General features: G+C 32.3%; 2 protein-coding genes and 1 pseudogene across 3 annotated transcripts; all 3 read right to left on the reverse strand.

Moving 5' to 3' along the window:
• Positions 1-6,718: 6,718 nt before the first annotated feature.
• LOC145628676 (putative LRR receptor-like serine/threonine-protein kinase At5g63710) lies at positions 6,719-14,361 on the reverse strand. The gene is made up of 11 exons (XM_081681040.1): positions 13,741-14,361; positions 13,067-13,195; positions 10,673-10,805; positions 10,517-10,588; positions 9,460-9,603; positions 9,309-9,374; positions 8,843-8,913; positions 8,613-8,756; positions 8,043-8,384; positions 7,552-7,946; positions 6,719-7,356 (listed from the first exon to the last, which is right to left on the reverse strand). Exons 1-11 carry the CDS (start codon positions 13,751-13,753, stop codon positions 7,039-7,041), a joined length of 1,827 nt encoding a protein of 608 aa, XP_081537166.1. The 5' UTR covers positions 13,754-14,361; the 3' UTR covers positions 6,719-7,038.
• A 5,101-nt stretch (positions 14,362-19,462) lies between these two features.
• LOC145626426 (uncharacterized) lies at positions 19,463-20,974 on the reverse strand (annotated as a pseudogene). The gene is made up of 2 exons (XR_014111006.1): positions 20,824-20,974; positions 19,463-20,109 (listed from the first exon to the last, which is right to left on the reverse strand). The product of XR_014111006.1 is annotated as an uncharacterized LOC145626426 (transcript).
• Positions 20,975-22,030: 1,056 nt separating this feature from the next.
• On the reverse strand, positions 22,031-26,078 carry LOC145626427 (uncharacterized). Its single transcript, XM_081678856.1, has 3 exons — positions 25,785-26,078; positions 24,729-24,773; positions 22,031-22,983 (listed from the first exon to the last, which is right to left on the reverse strand). Exons 1-3 carry the CDS (start codon positions 25,932-25,934, stop codon positions 22,396-22,398), a joined length of 783 nt encoding a protein of 260 aa, XP_081534982.1. The 5' UTR covers positions 25,935-26,078; the 3' UTR covers positions 22,031-22,395.
• Between the last annotated feature and the right edge of the window lie 636 nt (positions 26,079-26,714).

Consider the following 26,714-nt stretch of genomic DNA (forward strand, 5'->3'; position numbering starts at 1 on the left):
TATCTTTACTACTCTCTTCACACAACATAATATCTTATCTACATCTACTAGTTAATTATAATAATTATCACAAATGTTTGCAAGTTAACCCTAAATAAAACTTTCTCCAAGCCTCCAATATTAAAAGAACCCCTAAAAATTGGATGATAAGCTAAATTAATTAACCACGTGGGGGAAGTGATGATAAACCTCTACCAAATATTCTTGTGTTTTATGAGAAAGAATGTACAAAGTATTTATTATAAGCGAGGTAAAAGGTTTTTTTTTTTTTTTTTTTTTTTTTTTTTTTTTTTTTTTTTGAGATAGTTGCATTGGTTAGAAAAATCCTTACAGTACTAACTAATTGATTTTATGTTGTCTCCAATTTTGCTAGTTTTGTCTCTTCAAAGACATTATTATCACTTATCAATTTAATTAGATAGACCTTTTTAGGGTTATTTTTTCCCTCTATGCCAATTATTTTTCCCAAAAATAACTAATTAGTTAAAAAAAAACAATGATTTTTCCCTCTATCTAGTAGAAAGAATTACTTAGTTTAAATCCGTTCAAAAAAAAAAAAATTACTTAGTTTAAATATGGTTTAAATAGCTTCACCTTTTTTTTTTCGAAACTAAATAGCTTCACCTTTTTTTTTTTTTTTAAAACTAAATAGCTTCACCTTTTAGTAAGTGGATATAAAGCATTAAAGTTGATGGAACATAATGTATATTCAATTATATATACAAAGTGCTAAATATATGCATCTATTTGATTTTGTTCAATTGCTTCAATTTGCCTAGATAGCAGAAACAATTATATTATGTAAACTTATTGCTCATTATGAAATACAGAAGAACAAAGTTAATCAACAAGAACACATTAAATAAACTCTAAAGTAGAGTAACTAAAGTTTATCACGTGACAATATCATATTATCATATATATGAGAAAACAATAGGTCAAAAATTAGTCGGCCATTAAGCCCAATAATATAGGCATTTTCTTTAGCCAATCAAAAACAATACTAACATTGACCAATCATTTCCCATGTACGTACCACAAATTATATTTTACATTACTTGGTAATTGATTAAGGTGCTTGACTGATTGAGTAATTAAACATGAACTTAAAAAAAAAAAAAAAGAAGCACAAGCTAGCTAGGTATAAAATTTTTTTGCCTGACTTTCATGAGATGAAGATTAAGAGGAGATTCGATTTCAAATCTTGTACTCCCTCCGCCCACAATTATCTGCAACAAAGGAATATTTTACATCTCACAAATAATACTCCTTTGTTGCACATAATTGTGGGTGGAGGAAGTAGATGACTCTACTTTTCGAGATACTTTGGGCTTCCACCTTGGTGACCTAGCTAGCCAGATTGTTAAACATCTTGACAATAGACATAATATATTACAAGCAAGTTATTCAAATTCCATGGGAAAAACTAGCTAATTAAGCTAGCTATTACTTGCTTACTCCAAGAGCACCCATAATGATGTCGTTCTTGGTCTTGCCACGTGGCGGAGGGAGATTGGAGAAGGAATCGCCACCTGGCCTTGGGCAGTTGTTGCCACCTGGCCTTGGGTAGTTGCCGCCACCATTTCCTCCACCATTTCCTGCATTCATTTTTTAGAGTGTGATTTTAGTTAGCTCACTTTTTTCTCTCTTCTTTGAAAAGGGTGTTTTTAGCATGTTAATTAAATTTGCTAATTTGGTAGGCAGTTTATATAGTTTGAGAAAGAGTGACCCCACCCCACTTGCTTGATGACATCATCAGATAAAGTTAGCATGATGTCATGGAATTAATTTATAATCTAGTCCAAATTACTCGCAACTTTGGGGTATTATTTGTGATATATAAAATATTCCAAAATTGCGAGTAATTTGGATCGGAGGTAGTATATAATTATCACTTAGTTTTGTAATTATTAAGAAATGAAGGGAATACAAATTTAAATTCTGGATTTCAATTATGCATATTGAAATGAAAACAAGGTATCTAACATAAACTTTTGGTTGAATGGTTAGAGGACAATTATATCTAATGTGACTTGATAGTTAGGGGTTCAAATCTCATTAATTCTTTATGGTCGTAAAGATTGAGAGAATTAGAATATACTCTTTTACGGATATCACGTACTTCCCTCAATTATCAAGAAATACAATTAAGGAATGTTAATAATATCTTTGTCATTTTGTCAATAATGTTTTATCAGAACCCTTCATAGCAATTTAGCATCATTGCTTATCTTTGAAAGATAATTTGCCAACGATCAATTTTGCGATTAATAACAACTAGTTGATAAGTTTCTAATTTGGCTGTTAAGTAATTAATTATATCGAGTTTAGGGTAATTAGCCACCGATGAAAGCACCTATAAGTAGAGTAATTTTTTTTTTTAATGTTCTACCTGGTTTACCGCTGGGCTAATTTCGAATTCGGGGATCAGTTATGGGTGGTTAGGTTCTAGTCCCCTTCCAATTATTGTTGCGGGGGATCGATTACATGTCCTCTCTACCAAGTATAGTCCCAATCACTAGTACACCAACATCCAATTGATACCTAAACGTAGAGTAATGGTTATAAGAGATGAGTAGTTTATTATCCTCATTCATGTAAACACCAATTAATCACCAAGGTGTAACACTAATGGAGTACTAAATAAGTGGTCCATACTTTTATGGCATGTGATTGAATTTGACATATAAAATACTTGGTATAGTATATACATTTAGTTTCCAGCTAACAACAACTTTATGACAATGACAATTAATTATAATTAAATTACTCGCAATTATATTCTTAAGATCACTATATAAGACCCAACTCTAAATCTCTCAATAATAGACTACTCTGAATGGATAAGAATAGAATTTTAACGGTGGTTATATTTCCACATGTACACTTAACTACACTAGCAAGCTAGAACATATAATATTTTATTTATGGATCAAAAGCTACTTGTAGAAAATATTATATATCACGTTTACATTTAATAAGTAATTAAATTAATGAGAATGCTAATTAAGAAGAAACAAATTTGTATTTTTTTTAAGGGTAATGATATATGCAACCCTTAGGGCTGTATATAAGCATTTAATATACTTCTTTTTTTAGTATTAAGTTGGGAATTTATCGACAATTCACGAGTAAATCTTATTTCCTAATTAAGGCTTAGAAAGCCACCCTTACTTATGTCTTGTGTTAGTAACCTTTTTCTCCTTTAAAAATATGCTGGCAAAAAAAAAAAATTAAGTATTACTATAGCAATGGACAATATTCATGTATGAGTAATAATAACTTAATAGATATAAATCTTGACTTAAATATTATTTCTTCGGTCCCTATTTTTTTGTTTTTTTGAAAGAATCTTCGGTCCCTATTTGTCGTATTAATTTTGTGAATGCATATAATATTGACATTATTGAATTTATACTATACTATGGATTCTTAAAAAATAATTATTGCTATGGATTTTTTTTTTTACAAAGCGATGAAGAATATGGACGAGTTAAGAAAAAACTAATCCATATATGTGTTAATATACTAATTTCATATACTAGATTACTAGTGATACCAACGATTTAAATTAGACTAAAATAATTGGAAATGAAGATTAATGAGAAATTATGAGCATAAATTATGAACATGGACAAAAATTATTAGAACTTGAACATATCCATATTAATTCCTTAACATGTCAATTTCTTTTCAATAGAAATTCAACGGTCTTCAGATTTTTGTCTGATTTGTTCATGAATATTTTATTTTATTATTTTTTTTTTTTTATGAGGACTTTTTTTTTAATTAATTGATAGACAAAGAATTCCAACTTTGAACGTTGAATATATACTGTTATTAGCACTAGTGGGTTATGCAACAAAATTAGTTTATTATAAGTGGATATTTCTTATTTCTATATTCACATTGTAATTTTTGGAAAGATGGCTGCTTTATCAATGTGATGGAAAATTTGAATGCACTATGCATCATCCTTTCACAAAGTTGCAAACTTTATTCTTAATGAAGAAGGTTTGTTTGTGATTAATTATAACTGAAAATTTTATAGTAGTCGTTTTGAAATGTGACTATCATAATGTTTTAATAATTATATAGTTTATTATTGATATAATTTTTCCAAGTAATTAATTATATTATTTATTTTTGAAAGAAATTATATTATTTTATTAATTGTATTATTAACATTTTTTTTATTTATCAAGTTTTTAGTTTCATTTATGTAATTTTTATTCTTATTTTATAGTTTTTCAAAAAATATTTATTTTATGTTGGATTAAAATTTTAAAAATTTATGTTTACATTGTAGATATTATAGGACTAATTGTGGCTATTTTATAACGTGAAAAAAAATGAACCGGTCATATCATATATCATTAAATTAATTTTACGTTCTTTTCTCTATCAATTTCCGTACGATTGAAGTTTTAATGGGTGGATAATTGCCAGATCATCAACTACTCTATTAATTGACAAATATGGTTTTCACTCACTTTAGTTATAAAATTATAAACAAGTTGTGGTTTCATTTAATTTGTTACCCATGTTACACTATTAAAGAAATGTATATTTCTAAAAATTCTAATATAAATGTTTCTAGAAGCTGGCTATATAACTTAATATTGACTGGAATAAATGAATGATAGTGATACTTGTCTACTTGTATCATCTTTTAATTTGTGAAATTTCTTTCTTTGGTTTATGTGAGCTTTAAATTATATTGTACTTGACTCAAAACAACTTGTTCTAAGCTTAGAGCAGGTTAAGGAGCACAAATTTCACTCCATTGGACCATACAAGATTACAAGACATCCACAAGCTTGGTCACCAAATATTCACAACATTGTATTATATTAGAGGTGTATTTTTAAGCTTAATGATACAAAGGGCACACTGTACCATAGATGTAAATAATATTGATGTAAACGAGATGTATCTTTAAGTAATTTTAATCCTACATCATTGATTTCTCAATGTTAATCCTTTAAATCGGATTTAAAATCCACCTAGTTGGATTACAAATTATTTATAAGCTCTAGTTTCTTTGTTCTTATCCTCCACTATTTGCATATCTTTGAAGAATAAATCTCTTTTTTTGTTTTTTTTTTTTTGAAACATGAAGAATAAATCTCTTAAATATAACTTTACCCATAATAAATCTTTGAAGAATCTATTTAACTTTGGGCATGATCCTTTTATTAATGTCCAAATAATAAATTAACCAAAGAATCTACTCAAATTGCTAGTTGATTTTAATAATTTACTTGCTCCCAACAAGTGTAGCTTTTCTTTCTCCAAAAAAAAAAAAAGAAAAAAAAAAAAGAAAATTTTACATGGTGACCTCCCGTTTTCAATTTTTCTAAGTAGTGCAAGATAAACTTTTTTCCAACTCTCTCGAGTGGCACTCTGATTTTGCAAAATTAAGTGTAGTGTCCCTTTTTGGTTTTAGGGCTAACTTTTATGATTAAAATGATTAACCTAATGTGTTTAGTTTAAAAATTAATTAAATTATATTTTAAAATAATAAAATAAAAAAAAGGCCCCCAACCCCCAACCCCCAACCACCCTCGACAACCCCAACCGGAACCCCCACACACCGTTGTCGCCCACAAACCCTTTACTCGCGCCGGTCGACAACCTCGTCCCACTGACCCACCACTTGAAATCCCTAACCCGAAACCCCCAACCTTAAAACCATCCACCACCACTTTAAACCCCGAAATAGGCCCTCCCCTAACCTTGAAACTCTGCCGCCCAAGATTTCAAGGGTAGGAGAGGGCTGGATTTGGGGTTTAACGTGGTGGGGGAGGGTTTATTGAGGTTTCGAGTTGGTTATTTGGGGTTTTGGGTGGTGGGATTAGTGGGTAAGGGGGAGGGGGGAGGGGGGACAGGTCGCCGGCGCGAGAAAAGGTCGTTTGGGTGCCGGCGGAGTTGGGGGCGGGCTGGGTTGTTGGAATGGTGAAGGCTTCCGCCTTCTAAGATGGTGGTTGGAAAATTTATTTTTTTTTGTAAAAAAATTATTTTAAAATATAATTTAATTGATTTTTGAATTAAAAAACCTTTGGTTAACCATTTTAATTATAAAAGCTAGCCATAAAACCAAAAAAAAAAGGGATACTATACTTACTTTTGCAAAAAGCAGACTGCCACTTGAGAGAGTTGTATAAAAATTTGTCTTCCACGTAGAAAAATTGAAACTTGGAGACCACCATGTAGAATTTCAAAAAAAAAAAAAAAAAAAAAAAAAAAGTGTAGCTTTCAATCTTTAATGCACCTTTGTCTTTAATAATTTCATTACTCTTTCTCTATCTTTTTCATTTTGTAGATGCATGCATGTAAACTGTTCTTTAAATTAACCAACAAAAAAGAGAGAATTTGACCTTTAAATATCTGGTGGAGACAGCACTAGCATAACTAAATATGTTGTCCATTAGTTAAGGTTTCAATTTCTTAGGAACTAAAGTGATATACTAAAGAATTTATATTAAATCCAAACGATCCGAAAATGTTGCCATATTTAAATATAATTATGGTTTTTGTTTATAAATTCTTAATTTGAATAATTTTTGTAGGAGATTTACAATAACACCCTTTGACCCGCGGTGTGTAATTGTGTATAAAGTTTTATATTAGTGTTTTTAAAAAGTCTTATTAAGTCGACTTTAATGGCTAACATGTATTTATTTGATCACAAAAGACATAATATTTGCACCAAAAGAGAGAGAAAAAAAAACGGATGTGCATACAATCAAGAAAACTCTTTACAATATTAAGTAGATACATTGTTCATACAAACTTATAATAATACTGTACAAAATAAAATATAATTAGTTATCCTATAGTTGTGAAAGCTTCAGCAGATATAGTAGTATGGCACACTTGAAGTTTCTTTTCTATGCGCAAATTTCATACACTACACACTAAAGCATGGCTATGTACTATTGCCTAGTTAAGCATTTCTCAGTGGAGAAAAGATCAAGGAAAATACAGTTTGGAAAATAATTAATCATGCAACAGTAAATTTTGAAGGGCTAATAATCATCTTGCTGCTGATAATTGCATGGCTTCCTGATCATCCATCGATTCATCCATCCAAGCAAGCCGATGCTTCATGAGAGTTAACTGCAACTCTTGATTTCTCGCCTCTTCAAGCGTCTCCCACTCGGCCCACCTCTCATTTAAGCCTACTCCTTGCAACATCTTCACCACTTCTGCCATCCTCGGACGATCCTCTGGTGCATTTTGAGTGCAGAGCAATGCTACTTTCACTATCCTTTCAACTTCATTAGGATCATAGGCTGTCAAGTTGCTGTCCACTATATCATGGAGCCTCTTTTCCCTTAATAACTTCTTGATCTAAAGGGAATTTGACCAAACCATTAACGAGTTACAGACAGAACAATTATTGTTCAAGAAAAGAAATACAGCTTTGGAATTCAGACAAGGGCAAGAAAAAAAAATTAACAGAAAGCTGTCAACCTGTCGTCTTTGGCAATGATCATACGTGGGATCAGAATGTTCCCTAAAAAGAAAACAAGGAAAAGAACTTACATGATCAACCAATATTACATCTTCTTCTTCTTCAAGGCGGGATAAGTCTATGGCACGCTGCCCTGTCATGAGTTCTAACAGGGTTATACCATATCCAAATACATCGGTCTTTTCTGAGGATTTCCCTGTGGATAAATATTCAGGAGCAATGTGACCCATAGTTCCTCGTACTTGAGTAGTAACATGAGTTAGTTTTGCATCTACTAATTTTGCAAGCCCAAAATCCCCAAGTACGGCTTCAAAATTATCATCTAAAAGAATATTTGCAGCCTTGAGGTCACGGTGTATGATCTTAGGATTGCAATGCTCGTGCAGATATTCCAGGCCATGAGCTGTCCCAAAAGCTATCTTTTTTCTCCTTGGCCAGTCTAAGCCTTCCTCGCCAGGCTTCAAGTCTACCAGGAAAAAAATATTTTCATTTTTGCTTTTAAGTAAAGCTGGAAATACTAAACACAGTAAAGAATATTGTACTTGCAGAAAAAGATAACCACCTCTCAATTGATAAGCAACACTGAGATTTTTCATGTATGGGTAAACAAGGATTCTCTCCGATGCTGTTGTACAAAATCCAATCAACCGCAAGAGATTTTTATGAACGGCAACACTTATTAACTGGACCTCCCTCAGAAATGCAGCCTCTCCACCTGGATTATGATAGTCTGTAAGGCGTTTCACAGCCACCTCAGTATTATCCATCAATTTGCCTTTGTAAACCTTCCCAAAGCCTCCTTGGCCAATGATGTTACTTTCATTAAAATTGTTGGATGCAATCTGAATCTCACGCCATGAAAACCTTTTCACTTGGCCAAAGGAGAATTTACCCTCATCTTCACCTAGAAGTTTAAGAAAGAGAGAATATCTTAATTTTAAATTCAAAAAGGCAGCCCTATAATGAACTGAAATTTATAGGCTGCTAAAGTCTATAATGAAAATTTTGCTCCCATGACATTAAGCCCATATAACTTAAATTCAGAAATTTGGATTCATAAATACAGCTAAGGATACATGGAAGAAATATCAGATTGATGTATGATAGCAGATAGTTAAGTAGAGTGATATACCTGCAACATCTACAAATACTTCATTTTTTATTTTTAGCAGTTGCTGTCGTCGATATGTGAAGGCCGCCCCCAATAACAAAAGGAAGAATGCACCACAGCTAGCAGCAATCATAACAAGTTCGACTTTTGATTTTCTGGTTGCAACTAGAGATACATTGTAAGTTTTGTAACGTTAGATACATGCATAAATAAGCAACTAAGGGAATGAATGCTTACTCACGAGATTATACCTTTTAGAGAAGAGCCTGAATCACAAGGTTTCCTAAATCTGGTACCACATTCAAGTTTTGTTCCTGTAAAACTGAATACATAGAATGAAAGTTAGTGACTTAGTGTAGACTGTAGAGCATGTAGCTCTGAGTAGCCCAAACCTAGAATAATAAAACCCATGCAACGTGCCTTAAAGCACAACAAATTCCTGAAAGAACTGGAGAAAGGAGAAACTTGAAAATAAGAGAATTTCCTCAGGCAGTGGCAGAAGTTAAAAATGGGAGCAATTAGCTGCCTACAGAATTCATACTCAATAGTTTCTTAGTGTCAAATTACTGAAAAGAACAATAAATTGAATAAGCAAATGGATACTCATCTCTGTATGGTTATACAATCATGTAAAAAGTTTGCAAAAGTTAAAACCTTACCCAAAAAAAAAAAAAAAAAAAAAAAAAAAAAGAGACCAAGTTGCATTTAAGTATTTACTTGAATGCTCGAGCTGAATAGAGTTGCAAAGGGATTGTGCCACTTAATTCATTTTCTGAAAGATCCCTGTATAGAGAAAGCCAACAGTGAGGAAGTTTGTCTTATAGGCTACAAGGAACAGTTATACTTTAACTAATGAGCCGGGGATTACAGATGCTTAAGATTGTTGAGCTGTGCCCAGCTACTTGGTATAGTACCAGAAAACCTATTGTGGGAGAGATCCAGAGTCTGCAAGTTCAGCAAGCTGCTCAAACAATCAGGTAATTCACCTGACAAGCTATTATCCTGCAATTCCCTGTAGGGTCAAACGCTATAATATGAGACACAATGTCCAGCATACGTTCATGCAATCATGAACCACTGTATTGTCATTAAAACAGTTGGGAGAAAGCAGTCGACAGGATAATATAAAAGTGCTAGGACCAAACATAAACTACATCAAGGGAAAACAGAAAATAGAATCCATCATACAGCCAAGGCCCAGGAAGCAACACAGAACCTAGAAGTAAGTACATACAGCCAATCTGACATAGTCATTACAAGTTTTGGTAGTGTCGGTCCTCAATCTCAACCTTCATAGTATATTAAAAATTTAATTCAAAAGTTGTAAAAAAATAAAATTCAAGATGAATCTTATCGTGGAAATGCTACTGTCTAGTACTCCCTGTGTTCCTTTTGTTCTTCACATTTAGATTCTTGACAATAATTCTAAAATAAGTCTTTTAAATTACTTTTGTTGGGTGTGGCCCAAAATTTTTTGGGGCTATTGTAAAGGTGGAGTATTTGTGCGTATTCTAGGAGGTTATAGAAAACTCATGCAATTTTAGTACTTATGCACTATCTAAACTTTTCTACCAACTTGTATCATGCAAGTTACTTAAAACACTCTAGAGAATTCTTGAAATTGAAAGTAAGTAGAAGATATGGTTTATGAAAATTTTAGAATATGATGGTTACAGAAATGATGAAGGGAGTTCTAGGATCATTCTTGAAATTGAAAGAAATGGTTCATGAAAATTCTAAAATATTATGGCTATAAGAATGATGAAGGGAGTTCTAGGGTCTTCTTATCATTTCTTTCAACCTCCTTCCTCAACTATAAATATTGGTGTTAATGGTATAATTGATAAATTCAATCTATCATATAAATTGACAATTGTAGATTTGATATGATATAAAAAAATAAAAAATGAACAAAATTTCCTTACAAGCTATCCAAGAACTTGAGTTTACATATATCAGGAGATAAAGTTCCAGTAAATCCATTTGAACTAAGGCTCCTGCAGAAAATAAGGCCAACATCTCATCATAAGTTATGGTTCATATTACCATAATGATTAAATAAAAGGTTCCAAAAAACTTACAAGAATGTGACATGTCCACTTAAACAAGTGACATGAGACCAGCCTGAACAAGGAGTTACATAAAAGTCATTCCAATCTGTAATCTTATGATTGGAATTATTCAAAATCTTCAACAGATCAATCAAAGCTTCACCTAAAAAATGAAAAAAAACATTACTCAACATTTTTAATTATAACGATGTAGTTATGCTAATGATATAATCATTAGAATTTTAATATAACTTTTATTATTAACCTTTGACCGAGTAACTCGAGTAACCCCTAACCGAGTGAACCCCTCAAATAAACATTGAGTGAACCCATCAACACGTCATAGCAGGTCACATAAAAAAATTGTGATTTTTTTTTTTTTTACTACCAAAAAAAATAAATGAAATAGCAAAATTGATAAAAAAAAAATCCAAAACAAAACATTAAAATATCACAACAAATATACAAAAATGATATATATAAAATATTATACATTTAATTTGGATTAGTTAAGATCAATTTCTATGGTTAGCTATCTTATCTTTTATTTGAATTCCACATTCTTTTCGTTATCTATAATTTATCTAGCTGATTTTTGCTCCATCAGTCAGCTAGTTTTCATTGAACTATTCGAGATATCCTTCGAATTTTAATATCTTTTATTTTTGGTTTTTAATTGTTTTGCTTAAAAAAAAAATTTTTGTACATTTAATTTGTAATACATTGAGAAAAATTATGAGATCATGATTTGTTTCATGGAAATCACTTGTTTGGTGTGACTGGAATGGATTTAGAATCTTAGGGCGTGATATTGGAATGAAATGGATTGAGAATCCATACCATGGTGGTATGGATTGGAAACCCCATACTTTTGGTTGTTGTGATATTAGAATGGATTTAGAATCTTAGGGGTGGAGGTAGGTATGGGATTGTAAGGAGTTATACTGGAGTTAGATACCTAGTACTTCCTTCGTTTATATTTTGAGACAAAGAAATGTAAAAAATGAAAAGTGTTACAACTAATTAACAATTTTCAAAATAAGAAAGTGTAGCAACTAAAAAGAAATGGAGAAAGTATGAGAATCCGTAGCAAAATAACGTTCAACCAAACATTGGAATGGATTTTATTCCATTCCAAAAGCCCTTTTATTCCATTCCAAAAGCCCAACCAAACACTCCAAGTTCCTTACTAGTTTATGTGTTCAACATATTAGAAAAAACATACTTTTTAGATTACATGATTTGAGAGTTGTTTAGGGATTTGAGTGAACTCTTGTCATGGAGATTTTGTAAGGGTTTGATGAATACATGCAAGAATTTGAGTAACTTCCTATGTGTATGATAAGCTTCGCTAGCTGCAATTATAAGAGGGAATAGTTGGAAACATGAGTTGATATAGAAGCTCAATAAAGGATCCAGTTACTTGACTATGTTTTGATAACAATAGTGAAGGGAAGAGGAGGGTAAGGAAAAAGAGGGAAGGGAAAGAGGTGAGGGGAGGGAAAAAGTGACTTTCCATTTTCCTTCCATATTACTCCAATGTTTCGAGGGATTTGGTTTATTAAAAGAGGAAGGAAAACAGATCCTTCCCATCCCCCTATATATCCAAACAAACGATGATGCATCCCTCCTTTTCTCTTCTTTTCCTTTTTTCCTCTAGTCTCGCTATCCAAGCACAGTGTTATAAATTTTAATAGAGTTGTTAGCCTAGTGAGTTTTGAAAATCAAAACCCCCTTAGGGGTTGAGGTCTTTCACCTCCTATATTAGATCTTGGAGGATTTTTGGTAATATCTCTCTTGCATCCATCATCTTTCTACTTGCTTTAAGTTTCTTATTGCTTAGTTTTTTGATCTAAATAACAACTTGATTATAGTAAAATTAGTTATTGACAATGAACAATATCCAAAGAATGTCTAAGCAGCATTCATAGAGAATGAATTCCTCCTATCTTTAAGCATATCTTTTCCATTTGGTGAGTAATAGGAAGACACATAACTAAATAAGCAATAACAATATACAAGAAAGTAGTGATCTGTATTGCCAACTTGTCAACCACTGAAATATAAAGGATCACTAAGCAGTCAAAATGGAATCTGTGAGATGCTTAACAAAAAAAGCTGGTTTGAGAAAAAGGATTTTAGCTAACTTTTTAAAGATGTATTACTGACTTACTGTTTCTAAAGTTCAGACAAACAAGGGGCATAGACTTAGTAAACAAGTGCATCCATCGTTGATGTGGGGAAACGATTAATACCAAAGATTATTATCAGTGATGATTGTCAAAATTTTCTGATCTTATGGAGCAATAAATTGATAGCTCCAAATATCCTTTGAATGATTTAGTAAAGAAGCCAATAATACGACTATTCTAAATCCCCAAGTCACACATAGAATAGATACAAGGAAAAGTTGTCAACACATACCTTCAACATCAGGAGCTGAAGTTGGAGAACCATTTCTTAGCAGCAAGACGAAAAAGAAGCAGTTAAGTACAATCCTTGTCAAAATGTGCTTAGAAACATATATATTGAATCGACAACTCCCTCGTTTGTCTGAAAACAATCAAACAGAGTTTCTTCAGGTTCAGTACTCAGTAGGCCAGAGAGTACAAGGCGGAATCATTTGTACCACCAACAGAAGACTTAAACAGGCTATTATGCAGAGCTACACAATCAGTTGTAGAACAGGAACATACATAGATGAGATATATTAAAGTAAAAGAATGATGAGCAAATGTTAAGACTAAATTCTTGTCTGCTACTAGAACTGCAATTTAATAACAGTTTGATCAACATAAGGCAACTTGTCCAAAGTAGAAAGTGCATAAATATCTTATTCTAAATAAATCAATTCAGTTAAAGTTCAGGGGGACTACATAAAATACAACTGCTTAATGAATTGAAAGACAGACACTATAATAAACACACTGATATCTTCCCAGAACAAGCAGAACCCACAATTACAGTATGACTCAGAGGAGCAAGTACAACAAAATCAGAAGAAACATATAGATTTGTTGGTATACAACGAGCTACAAAGGGCAGTGATGTAGACAAAACATATGATTATAACGTAATTGAAAAAAGGATTAACTTACTTGGTCCAGCCATGACTCTTGAAACCTCTCACCAAACAACAGAAGAAGAAATAGGCAACCATGATCAATAATAAGTGAATATGACTATATGAGAATGATGATGATGATGATGATGATGAAAAAATGATTATGGGATAGTGCAAGGGACCCACATATCATACCAAAATCAAAGTAAGAAATCTTTTATTTAAACAAAAGTTTGTATGAAAAAGATTAAATTAGGCAAGTGTTTGTGTTATGTACCAATCTAGGAGACTGTAAAGTCACCCTAATAAAGAGAGAGAAATCACAAAGGCATATGATATGGCAGCACTCACTCACTAGAAGACTAATTGGATTATTGGTGGCCAAGAATATGAATATGAAACCCACTCATAAAAAATGCTGTCTTTACTTTTAATTTATTTATTAGTACTAGTCTTATTCAATTCCTTAGCTAGTGCATTTTAATTGAGCTTCTTCTTTACACATCTTCTTTATTTCCCTCTATATAAAAGTTTTGCCTTTAAAAAGTTTTAGCACCGATGATTATGCTGTGATCACCACAAGAACATTCAAGCAAAAAACAAGCTTCACCTTGTTGATAACTTGATGTGATCATACAAGACACGAACAAAGTCTAAGATAATATCCGATACTGATCAATCTCATGAATATCACATATAAACAAAAACCAACAAACTCAAAACCACTATCTAATTCAGTTTTAAGTTTTATTGTTCATGTGTTTGAGATGGATTAATATCGAATATTAACATAGACGTATTTTCTCATAATCATACATACTCCTTTACTGGATTTCCAGCAACACCATTAGTTAATTAAGCAAATATATGAAGATTCACTGAGGAATAAGATCAAACAGGTGGTGGGCATACCAAATCAACAGCCATTTTCTAGCTAAATTCCAAAACTGAATATCTGGGCATGCTTCAAACATCACCAAGATTATAAAGATTAAACCTTTATTCTATACCTAAATGGATTATTGGATTTATAACAATACAATCAAATCTTCAGATAAAATTAGTGCCAACTTAGCTGAGCCCCATTTTGGTGTCCGAACTTGGATGCAAATTGTGGGAGTCGAAGCAATTTGCACTGATTTTGTGGGTTTATACTGTAATTTGGAATTATGGGTAATATGTACGTATATCAGTATATATAATCACTTTGCAAATTTAAAAAATGGTTAGCGCTTTTGTGTGGGTTGACGAACAGGACGTCAGGACTATACATAACTTGGTCTTATTTTTATGGCAAAATAGCCAAAATTGTCACCTGTATGGTTGTACACTTGTACATAGTTACATAGGAAGAGTAATAATTAAAGGCCTTGTATGGTTGACAAAATAAAATAAAAAATACGGAGAATCATGACACTTTATAACTTGTATAATTGTTTGGTTACTTTCTATGTCAATTAAAATTCATGAAAATTTCAACTACATACTGTCAAAATTCATGAAATAAAATCCATGAATTACAACTTCATAATTAAGGAAATAAAATCCCATAAATTACGGCTATGTCCTTCTATAGTAGATAGGTAAAATCCCATGAACTAAAACCTCACTTGTCAACCAAACAAATTTATCATAATTAATTAGCCGTCTTCAAAAAAAAAAAATTAATTAATTAGCCAATAAAAAAATCCAATACAAAAAGAATAAATTAGAATGTATATGCTACTCGTATTATCATAAAAACTAATCAGAATAATAAATTAGAATGTGTTTGTTATTATGGTAAAAAAAAAATACAATTTTTAGAGTTCAAATTTTCAACCAAACTGTTCAAAACAGGTTTAACCGGGTTATTTCGGGTCGGATGGATTTGTGTCGGGTTGATTTCGGTTCGGATGAGTTCGATTCGATCAAGTTCGGTTTGATTAAGATAAGGTTGATCTGTCAAGTAAATATAGTAGTATAGTAGTATAAAAACTGGAATAAAAAAGTCGATGATTAATTGTGGTCGGGTAAAAATCAAATCGAGTTAAAATCGGGTCGGGTTGATATCAGTTCGGGTCAAAACAGATCGGATTAGATCAGTTATTTTTCGGGTCAATTTCGGATCGGGTTAAGCTCGGGTCGGGTAAAATCGGTTCGATTTAAGTTTAGGTCGGGTCAAATCGGATTCGGGTTGTGTTCAGTTCGAATCAAATCGGTGTCAGATTAAGTTCAAATCGGGTCAAGTTCGGATTCGGGTCGAGCTCGGTTCAGTTACAGATCGGGTTTAGATCTTAATTTTCTCGGATCAAATTAGATCGGTTACAGTTCAAAACGAATATTATTTTCGGGTCGGTTTGGTTTTGACACCTCTAATTTCAACTACTTATTGTCAAAATTCATGAAATTCCCATAAAATACGGATGTGTTCATCTATGATAAATAGGTAAAATCCCATGAATTAAAACCTCACTTGTCAACCAAACAAATTTATCATAATTTATTAATTAAAAGAATAAATTAGAATGTATATACTATTATACATAAAAACTAATCAAAATAATAAATTAGAATGTGTTATTATTATGGTAATAAATAAATAAATAAATATATATATATAATTAAAAAAAAAAAAAACAAAAACAATTTTTAGATTTCAAATTTTCAACTAAACTGTTCCTTGGTGGTGCTCATGCTAACCACTTTCTTGTGATAATTTGAATGTAGCACCCTATTAAAAGACGGGCTTGCAACCGGCCGATATTGAGGCAGTAACGTACCGGCTTTTTTAAACCGAACTCCACAAGCATTACACAATGTTCCTCGCCCCATAGGCCCTTCACGCCATTGTGGAGTTTTCGTAGCTTGACAATGAAAGCAACTCCGAGGTTGTTTGCTTAGGACTGATATTAATTCTAGTATAACTTCATCGAGCTTATTATAGTAGGGAAGACCGCCCCATGAAGTTCTATTTTTGGGCCATCTTTTGAATCGAAAACCTTTACTTCTTGGTTTTCTAGGAAATTTTGATAAAAACAAAAGCTCAATCCCCTTCGTAGTTTTTTTCTTAATATAATTAGTTTCATCATTACTAAACCTATTGGATGACTTGGGCGATATGGAAAAGGATGGAGATGAGAATAAGAAATCGCTTTGCTCTTGTAAAGGGAAGGACAAAAACATGTTTTCGTCTTGAAAACTAGGCAATGTTATCGATTTTTCGAGTTTAGTCGGGTTATATGTTGGTAAATCCCATAAACAATCGTTAGGGACGCATAATGGTTCGTCTAGAAAATTAGATTCAGATGAAGGTGAATAATTAGTTACTAATGATGTTTCTCCAAACCTTTCAAAATCCGAAAAATAGTAGTTTGCAGGGTCAAAACCATCATCTTGATAGAGTAGATCTTGTTTAGTAATAGCCATGGTAGCAAGAGAGTTATGACGTGTATGTATATTATGTACAACAATATGTTTTTCTTATGGTCAGAACACATATTTATAAAGGAAGTGAATAATCGGTAAATGTTTTGTTTTTTTATTTTTTTATTATTATTATATTTATTATTATATATAAGAGAATAAACATATTTATCCGTTGATATAAAGTTGGTTAATTAATTTAATCTAAGGATGGAATTATAGCACATTGTAAAATGAGTAAAATTATCCTTAAATACGGAAAATTCTATAAACTTGACAATTAAGCTACACGTTGTAGTTGTAGTAATAACCCAATAAAAAACATAATAGATATGAAACATGACGCTAAAAAAATTATATCCAATAAAAAGATTTACATTGTGAGAATCAGGAATTCAGGATAATAATAATAATAATATTTGCTAAAAAACATCTTTACTTTTTATTTTAAACGTGTTTTTTTTTTTTTTCAATTATCTTTAAATGAAAACTTTCATAATTTTATTTTTTTTTAACGGGAAAAACTTTCATTATTAGTTGGTCCTTAATACTTTACTCTAATACGAAGTATATTTTCTGTCTTTTACCTTTATTTTATTTTAGTTTATGATAAAATTAAAACAATATATGTTCTTATCAGAAAATAATATAATTGTACGAATAAATTTGCATGTTTAGCATGGCAATGTAAACACTCTTAAAACAATCTTCAATTTGTCTAGTGTCCTCATCTTCTAGAATAATCTTCTGTTAATTTGTAAAAATTTAGTTTTTATTTTATTATTAATGTATTTAATACTTTTTTTTGAAGACAAATGTATTTAATACTTAATTGTACATATTTATCTCATTGTTTATTTTTCACCAATGTAGATTGTAGGAAGTAGGCTCAGGCATGAATCGGATCTAGTCAAGCCCAACCACTCAAGGCATCCAAGCCCATCACCAATGGATTCTCCTTCGGCCTTGGAACCGCGACCCGGGTGGAGCACAGTCCGCCACCAAAAGGCCCAAAATCGGCATAACTCATATTTACTTGTTTCCTACATGAGTCAAGAGTAGGTCTAATTATTTTTATTCACAAAGTTTCATATGTGGCTGGCCACACCATACGGCCAGCCACAATTTATTATTATTAAAAAAAAAAAAAAATCTACCAATTCAACAGTCTTCTTACTCTTCTCTCTCCTCTTTTCTTCTACAATCTACTCCCTCCTCTTTCTCTCTCCTCTTTTCTTCTATAATCTACTCTCTTCTACCAATGTTACTGTAAATAATAATTGGCCAAACCAATTCAATGCTAGCTATTATTTTCGATGGGTTGGTTTGGAGTTTCAAAAACCTTCGACGACGACGAACACAAAGACGGCAACGAGCTGGTGGCGTGTGGTGGTGGTGGTTCGTTTGTGGGTGGTGGTGGATTTTGGTGGTTTCATGAGTAGTGTTTTTAAGGCCAAAATCGGCCATAAAAACTCTAAATCTATAGTTTTCATGGTCGAATTTAGCCTTTTTAGCCATATTTGAAGTGAAATTCGAAGTCATTGTTAATTTTAAAGGTATTTGTTCAATTTTTTTATTATTATTATTATTATTATTTTTTTTACGATTTGGTTGTGGGTTCGGTTAGATCTATGTTTGTTTGTGGGTTCGACGTATGGTGGTGATGGCATGGCGTATTGGGGTGGAGCTAGTGGCGTTTTGGGGGTGGTGGCTGGTGGGTCAAGGGTTACTAGGTCAGGGGTTACTTTAGGAGTTACTAGATGGGTAGGTCGAGGGTTAAGGGGTTACTAGATGGGTTACTTGAAGGGGTTATTTAAGTGAGGTTACTTGAAGGGGTTACTAGGGGCTACTTGGGAGATTATTTAAGTGAGGTTTACTTGAGGGGTTACTTGGGGGACTACTTGGGAGATTATTTAAGTGATGGGATTACTTGAGGGGTTACTTGGGGGGTTACTGGATGAGTTACTTGGTCGGTTAGGGGTTACTTGGGGTTACTAGGTCTGTTAGGGGTTACTTGGAGTTACTAGGTTAGGGGTTACGGGTTAATAGGTCGGTCAGGGGTTACTAGCTCGGGGGTTACTAGGTCAGTCAGGGGTTACTTTGTCTGGGGAGTTAATAGAGGGGTTACTGATATGACACCTTACCGCACGGTGCGGCTGGCCGCACCAGAAACGCGCTGTTTTTTATTTAGTTTCCTAGGTAGAATTGATGAACTGCATGTTATTCAAGATATAAGAAAGTACAATAACGCTCGTAATACACTATGAAAGAACGAGCTTATTTTCTACGAAGTATTATACTAAAACACTATACAGACTCTGTATTAGTGTTGTATCAGACTCTGTTAAGATTTACGGATATGAATTTAACCCCGAAGTTTGCCCGCAATCATGAAAGCCTTGTAAACCACAGGTTTTACCAACTTGGACCCACCCCATGCAGTCATTAAGTCATTAACCACACTCTCATTCAACAAATCCACCCCTTTTTCTTTAGCCGTTGTAATAGCTGACCAAGACTTCAACATCCCCAAGAACCCCTCAAACGACATCGTTTTAGGTATGTCCAATTCCATTGGACGCCCCTCACTCCCTAGCCCAACATCTTCAAAGGGAAACGGCAGCGTTTTATACCCATCAAACACGTATTGAATCTTCGGGTCCCAATATGGTAGGGTCGTCTTATGAAATCGGTTCATAATTGGATCGAATGTGGGGCTCACTGCTACATCATTATAACACCAAACCGCGAATATTCCTCCAGGTTTTCTTAGTAACCAGTTCACTATAGAGTAAAAGTTAGGAAGATCGAACCAATGGACTGCTTGGGCTACAGTGATTAAATCGACCGAGCCTTCCGGTCCAATTAAGGAGATGAGGTCATTGTTACTTAAAGAGGTTGGTGTGTGGATGTACTTGACCCGAGGATGCTGGATGGCCCGGTTGATTTGGGGTTCACTTATGTCTGTTGCTATCACTTGATTGTAATATTCGGCAACCTTCACAAATGGTAAAAGGAGGTAATTAAAAAGCTTGTTCTTAATGAGCTTGAAATTGTCTAATTATACAAGCTGATAATCAAAAAAATTGAAACTATAAATGTTATTTAGATAAAAAAGAAGGGTCTTAACAAGCTGAAATCTCTCACTGAATTGGGGGACAAGGTCACAAGGGTTACGAATTCCCACCTAAAATGTCTCTAATGGAATTTGATCCCGCAAACCTCTCCAATTACAAACGGAGTACATCCGTTTTCATTTAATACTAACATCTACTAATTGCACGAATACTAAGGAATTGGATTATAGGAAAGAACATGTAAATGAAATTGGACATACATTGTATAAAAAAAAAAAAAATTTAAAAAAAAAAAAAAAAAAAAAGGAAAAAAAGATATGCATTGAAGGTACTTGAGACTTGACAAATGACGATCAGCCAATGCCTCAATAAAGACGTGACTAATTTTTCGGTATCATATCTTACTAATTTAATTCAACAACAATTTATAACAATCCTAGATCTAAACCATAAGAATCAAGAAAACGAATGTAATACGCAATAGATTAAAACCCGACTACATCATAACCCTATACGACTCATATCCCTTACAAGTACAATCTAACACGAATTAGACAGACCCAACTATAGTAAAATACAAGTAATAAAAAAAAAATGTAACATAGAGAAAAAAGAAAGAGAAAGAGAGACATTACAGAGATAGCAGCTTGACCATTGCCAGTGCCAACATCCCAAGCCAAAGAGTGGTGAGAAGTGCGATCAGCCAACAAAGAATACCATTCTTTTGGGTAATTTGGCCTTCCTTCTTACATATAAATCAGCTTGTTTATCAAATAACCCTGCCATTTTTTTCTTTCTTTCCTTTTATTTTTTCAATTTTGTTTTCTTAAGGTTTATGTTGTTAATATACAAGTACTACAATATATACGAAGTGGGAGTGCTTAAATCGTTGACTTTATCAGCTAGAGTTGATCTCGACGGTGGAGATTTATCCACGTTACTTTACTTTTATTTTATTTATGGCAACCGTTTTAATTATTTTGTTTATTTTGGATAGAATTTATTATATTTTCCAAAATTACTAATTACGGAGTATGGATTTTTTTTTTTATGTTTTTCGGACATGGAAGGGTAGAATACGATGTTAATAACATGACTACATGAGTACACGACACGTCTATCAATCCTTTTAATTGTTGGCCTTATTTTTTTTTTCTCTAGTTTAGAAAGTTTTAGTGTTTTACCATTATTTATATTTGTCCATAAATAAATGGAAATTGAGTATGAAATAGTATGATTAGAAGGTTGTGGAAGAAATGTGTATGACATTAACAGTGAGATCATCAAGTGTTTTTACTTGTATTTATTTAATCTTTCCAACAAAGCGTTTGAAATGTGAGAAGGGAAGTTTTATCATAGGTGTGAGAAATTGAGAATGCATATGTTTATGGGGTGTTTGGAAAAATATAGCTGTAAAGATAGTTGTTAGCTATTAACAAGCTGTTAACTGTGAAGATAGATAAATTAGGTATAAGTGTACAGTAAAGTAGCGGTTAACTAGCTGTTATATATAAAAATCAATATTTTATTTTTAAAACTGTATACTACCTCCGTTACATATTATTTGCAACAATTTGACATAAAGTAGAGAGGAAAAATGTATAATCGTTGCAAATAATATGTAACGGATGTAGTATTAAATTTTCAACAGCTACCTCTAATTTCAAAAGATAATGTTTATAACTTTTCATAAAAACTAATCTCCACCACTAAAAGCTACTTTTGGTGTTTAGAGAGCCACAAGGGCGAGGATAAGAATCGATCCCAAGAACACCTGGAATCGGGAAGGAAGCTCTAACCACTTGAGCTATCCCTCACTCTCGAATCACCATTAAAAGCTACTTTAACTACTAATTTTCTTTCTCAAAAAAAAAAAAAAAAAAAAAAAAGGTTTGTTTACATTTACTGAACTGAACTAAACTGAGCTGAGCTGAAATGAATATTTTATGAGAAAGAGAAATTAGGAGTTGAATTGAACTGAACTGATTAGAGCTGAACTGAACTGATTAGAACTGAAGTGAACTGAACTGAAATTAAGTAAATTTAAACAGACCCTAACTTGCCAAACACTCACATTTTTTGTTAAGTGCAATAATGCTCGTAAAACACCCTAAAAGAACAAGCTTATTTTTTACAACACTAAAACATTATACAAACTCTGTATTAGTGTTGTAACAGTTTGTACCATAAGATTTACGGATTTGAAATTAACCCCGAACTTTGCCAGCAATCATAAAAACCTTACAAACCACAGGTTTAACCAGATGGGACCCACCCCATGCAATCATTAAGTCATTAACAACACTCTCATTCAACAAATCCACCCCTTTTTCTTTAGCCGTTGTAACAGCTGACCAAGACTTCAACATCACCAAGTACCCCTCAAACGACATCATTTTAGGTATGTCCAATTCCATAGGACGCCCCTCACTCCCTAGCCCAACATCTTCAAAGGGAAACGGCAGCGTTTTATACCCATCTAACACGTATCGTAGCTTCGGGTCCCAATATGGTAGGGTTGTGTTATGAAACTCTTTCATAATCGGATCAAATGTGGGGCTCACTGTGACGTCCTTGTAACCCCAAACTGCGAATATTCCTCCACGTTTTTTTAGTAACCGGTCCACTATAGAGTAAAAGTTAGGAAGATCGAACCAATGGACCGCTTGGGCTACCGTGATTAAATCGACTGAGCCTTCCGGTCCAATTAAGGAGATGAAGTCATTGTTATTTAAAGAGGTTGGTGTGTGAATGTACTTGACCCGAGGATGATGGATGGCCCGATTGATTTGGGTGTAATACCCGTATATTTTTATCTTATATTATATTAAAATAAGATTTTATTTCATATCTTAATAAAATATTTATTTGATAACATATTTTAATTTATATGGACTCTAATTATTTTTTTTAGTATATAACCTATGTTAAACCCTAATATTCTCTTTATTTATTCTAGTATTATTATTATTATTATTATTTAAAAAAAAAAAAAAGAAAAAAAAAAAAGAAAAGCAGCCGCTGCCAGCCATTTTCGGTGATATTCATTAACCCAAACCCAAAGACTAATTTCTTGTAAAAAAATTCTATTTCATCTCCAATCTCCATTATTTTCTAATCATTGTATAATAATGCCCCCATTTGTTTGTGTAAATACTACGTTGATCTTCGTAGTTTTATCGTAATTTTATTGTAAGGTAATCACACTATCGACTCTTAATTAGATCGTTTGTTTATAATTTGATGGTATTATTTATTTTATGTAATCACACGATCTTAATTAAATTTTTTTTTTTTTGATTTGTTTGATTATAAATTGTTAGTATTAATTGTACTCCGTATTGTTATGTGTAAATTTTATAATTTGTGAATTATATATGATCATGATTTATATGTATATGATTAGTGTGTGGTATTATATGATTTAATTGTCGCATTGATTGATTGTGTTATTTCTAGGCCAGGGTTTTTAATGTTGTTGTTATAGGGAGTATTGTTTTATCGAGGTTTTAGGGTTATTAACGCAGAGTATTATTTTTGGGTTGAGATATGATTATATTTGGGTTATTAGTATGTGTTTTAAGAGTTGAGATATTATGAATCGAATTGTCATGTTAATTGGGAACATGTGCCATTATTGAGATACTATTTTTTGTTTATGAATAATTATTTGATCGATGTATGAGATCAAAAGGTTGAGGATTATTATTTTGTTATTGGTTTGAGGCTCGGCGTTATATAACTTAGTCCTTGGCTTGTTGGTAAGAGGGTAATAATCATGAGTTAAGAATGAGGTACAATCTTTAATATTTATTTTTCTATGGTCCTCTACGGTGGGAATTGACCCGTATGTGGTCTGGTTCAAGGTGTTTTCTGGTTTTTGGGAGTATTCAAGTTTTTATACTTGTTGGTTTTATTCGAATTACTCATGTGAAAGGCTAGGTATAAAACAAAGAGCATGACACATTAATTGGTTATGAGTTAATTGAGTGAAGGATTGTGTTATTATTCGAGGTTGAGTTGACAGAGGTTATTTTCAGAGTACAGTGTGTAATGTAGTTTCGAACTACATTATTTAATTGATATATTAATGTTAATTATTATATTATACACTATATTCTGATATGTGGTGATTACTCAGCTTTTGCTGACTTGTGTGTTTGTTTTTGTTCTGTTACTTGTGTTTGCGGCCATGTCTTTTTCTTATGGTGGCCCTGCAACGATCTATTTTGGAATTTGTCCTTAATGGTGAGCAGTCAAGTTTGTCTAAACAGGTTGAACAAGTGATCGTAGCTAAAGGAGCTCAAGTGATCGATTAGCTTGTTTATAACAAGTTTATAAAGTTGTATAAATAGCTCACCTAGTTTATTGGGTTGTAATTATTGGGATTTTGTAAGCCTTAACACTCGACAGGTTGTTGAGTGTGGCGGTAATACCTCCGATTTAAGTTTATGCTTCCGCAATTTTATTTAAAGGTTATCTATTTTTCCTTTATTTCTTATTTATTATTAGCTAGTAAATCGGGGGTGTTACATTGGGATTCACTTATGTCTGTTGCTATCACTTGATTGTAATATTCGGCAACCTTCACAAATGGTAAAAAGTAAAGCTTAATTAGAAAGCCTATTCTTAAAATGAAGTTGTAAGGCCCTGTTCTCTTCACCTTAAAAAAATAATATTAAGTAAAAATAATTTCAGTTCAGTAAAAATAAGTTCAGTTCAGTAAAATTAATTTCAGTTCAGTAAAAATAATTTCAATTCAGTAAAATTCAGTTTTCTTAAAGAAGAATTATAATAGAAATTTAGTAAAAATAATTTAAGTTCGGTAAAAATAATTTCAATTCAGTAAAATTAAGTTCAGTTCAGTAAAAATAATTTCAGTTCAGCAAAATTAAGGTGAATCAAACAGGGCCTAATTGTCTAATTGTACAAGCTAATTATTGAAAATTTTTAAACTATAAATGTTACTCCGTATTTTAGATAAAAAGAAATGGTTCTAATGAACCGAAACCTCTCACTGAATTGGGGGATAAGGTCACAAGGTAAGGGATTCTCACCCAAAGTCTAATAGAATTTGATCCCACAAAGCTCTCCAATTACAACCAGAGTACATTCGTTTTCGTCTAAACTTAACATCTACTTTTTTTTTTTTTTTTTTTTTTTTTTTTGAATAGCTAAACTTAACATCTACTAATTACACAAATATTAAGGAAAATGATTATAAAGCAAAGAACATGTAAATGAAATTGGACGCACATTGTATTAAAATAAAAAATATATATTAAGACATGCATTGAAGTTACTTGACTACTTGACAAATGACAATTAGCTAATGCCTCGCTAAAGACATGCATGCCTAATATTTGGGATTCTCGTTATCTTACCTTACTAATTTAATTTAAGAATAATTTATAACAATGCTAGATCTACTTATCTACACCATAAGAATCAAGGAAAATGAATGTAATACGCAACAGATTAAATCACGACTACACCATAACCGTTACAAGTAAAATTTAACACGAATTAGACAGACCCAACTATAGTAATATACGTGTAAAAAAAAGAATGTAACATAGAGAAAGAGAGACATTACAGAGAAAGCAGCTTGACCATTGCCGGTACCAACATCCCAAGCCAAAGAATGGTGAGAAGTGCGATCAGCCAACAAAGAATACCATTCTTTTGGGTAATTTGGCCTTCCTTGTACATACAAATCTGCTTGCTTGTCAAATAACCCTGCCATTCCCTTTTTTCTACTGATTTTTGTTTTTTTTAAGGTTTATGTTGTTTATACAACTAGTGAACTAGTACAAGAATTTATATACGAAGTGGGAATGCTTAAATCGTTGACTTTCTCAGCTAGAGTTGACGTCACTTTATCTTTTATTTTATTTATGGCAACCGTTCTATTTTTTTATTTTTATTTTTTGGAAAAAATTAATTATATTTTCTAAATTATGGATTTTTTTTTTTTTTTTTTTTTTTTGGGACATGAAAGGATAGAATACAACTTGTTGAACTTTAGGTTCTGTTCTGATTTACTGAACTGAACTGATTGGAGCTGAATTGAATTGAACTGAACTTAATAGAGCTGAAATGAATTGAATTGAACTGAACTGAATAGAGCTGAAATGAATTGATTTTTAGAGAAGGAAATTAGGAACTGAACTAATTGGGACATGAAATGATAGAATACGACTTGTTGAACTTTAGGGTCTGTTCTAATTTACTGAACTAAACTGAACTGAATATTTTATGAGAAAAGGAAATTAGGAACGGAACTGAATGAACTGAAATGAATATTTTATGAGAAAAGGAAATTAGGAACGGAACTGAATGAACTGAACTGAACAAGCTCTAAGCTGAAGAGAACATGCTTCTAAGTTGAAGAGAAAGACCCTTATTTTTTCTGTTTGTCGATAAATGGAAATTGAGTATGAAATTAAATAGTATGGTTAGGAGGTTGTGGAAGAAATGTGTATGACATTAACAATGAGATCATCAAGTGTTTTAATTTAATCTT

The sequence above is a fragment of the Chenopodium album genome, chromosome 4, assembly GCF_948465745.1.
Source record: "Chenopodium album chromosome 4, dcCheAlbu1.1, whole genome shotgun sequence".
In the NCBI taxonomy this organism is placed as follows: domain Eukaryota; kingdom Viridiplantae; phylum Streptophyta; class Magnoliopsida; order Caryophyllales; family Amaranthaceae; genus Chenopodium; species Chenopodium album.

Coding starts and splice junctions, on each gene's coding strand:
- LOC145626427 (XM_081678856.1), bottom strand. CDS start 25,934: ATGGCAGGGTTATTTGACAAGCAAGCAGATTTGTATGTACAAGGAAGG. Junction 24,774..25,784: donor ATGGTCAAGCTGCTTTCTCT/GTAATGTCTCTC, acceptor CCATTTGTGAAG/GTTGCCGAATATTACAATCA. Junction 22,984..24,728: donor TAGCAACAGACATAAGTGAA/TCCCAATGTAAC, acceptor TACGGGTATTAC/ACCCAAATCAATCGGGCCAT.
- LOC145628676 (XM_081681040.1), bottom strand. Junction 9,604..10,516: donor CTCAAGTTCTTGGATAGCTT/GTAAGGAAATTT, acceptor TTGACCCTACAG/GGAATTGCAGGATAATAGCT. Junction 8,914..9,308: donor TATTCAGCTCGAGCATTCAA/GTAAATACTTAA, acceptor CTATGTATTCAG/TTTTACAGGAACAAAACTTG.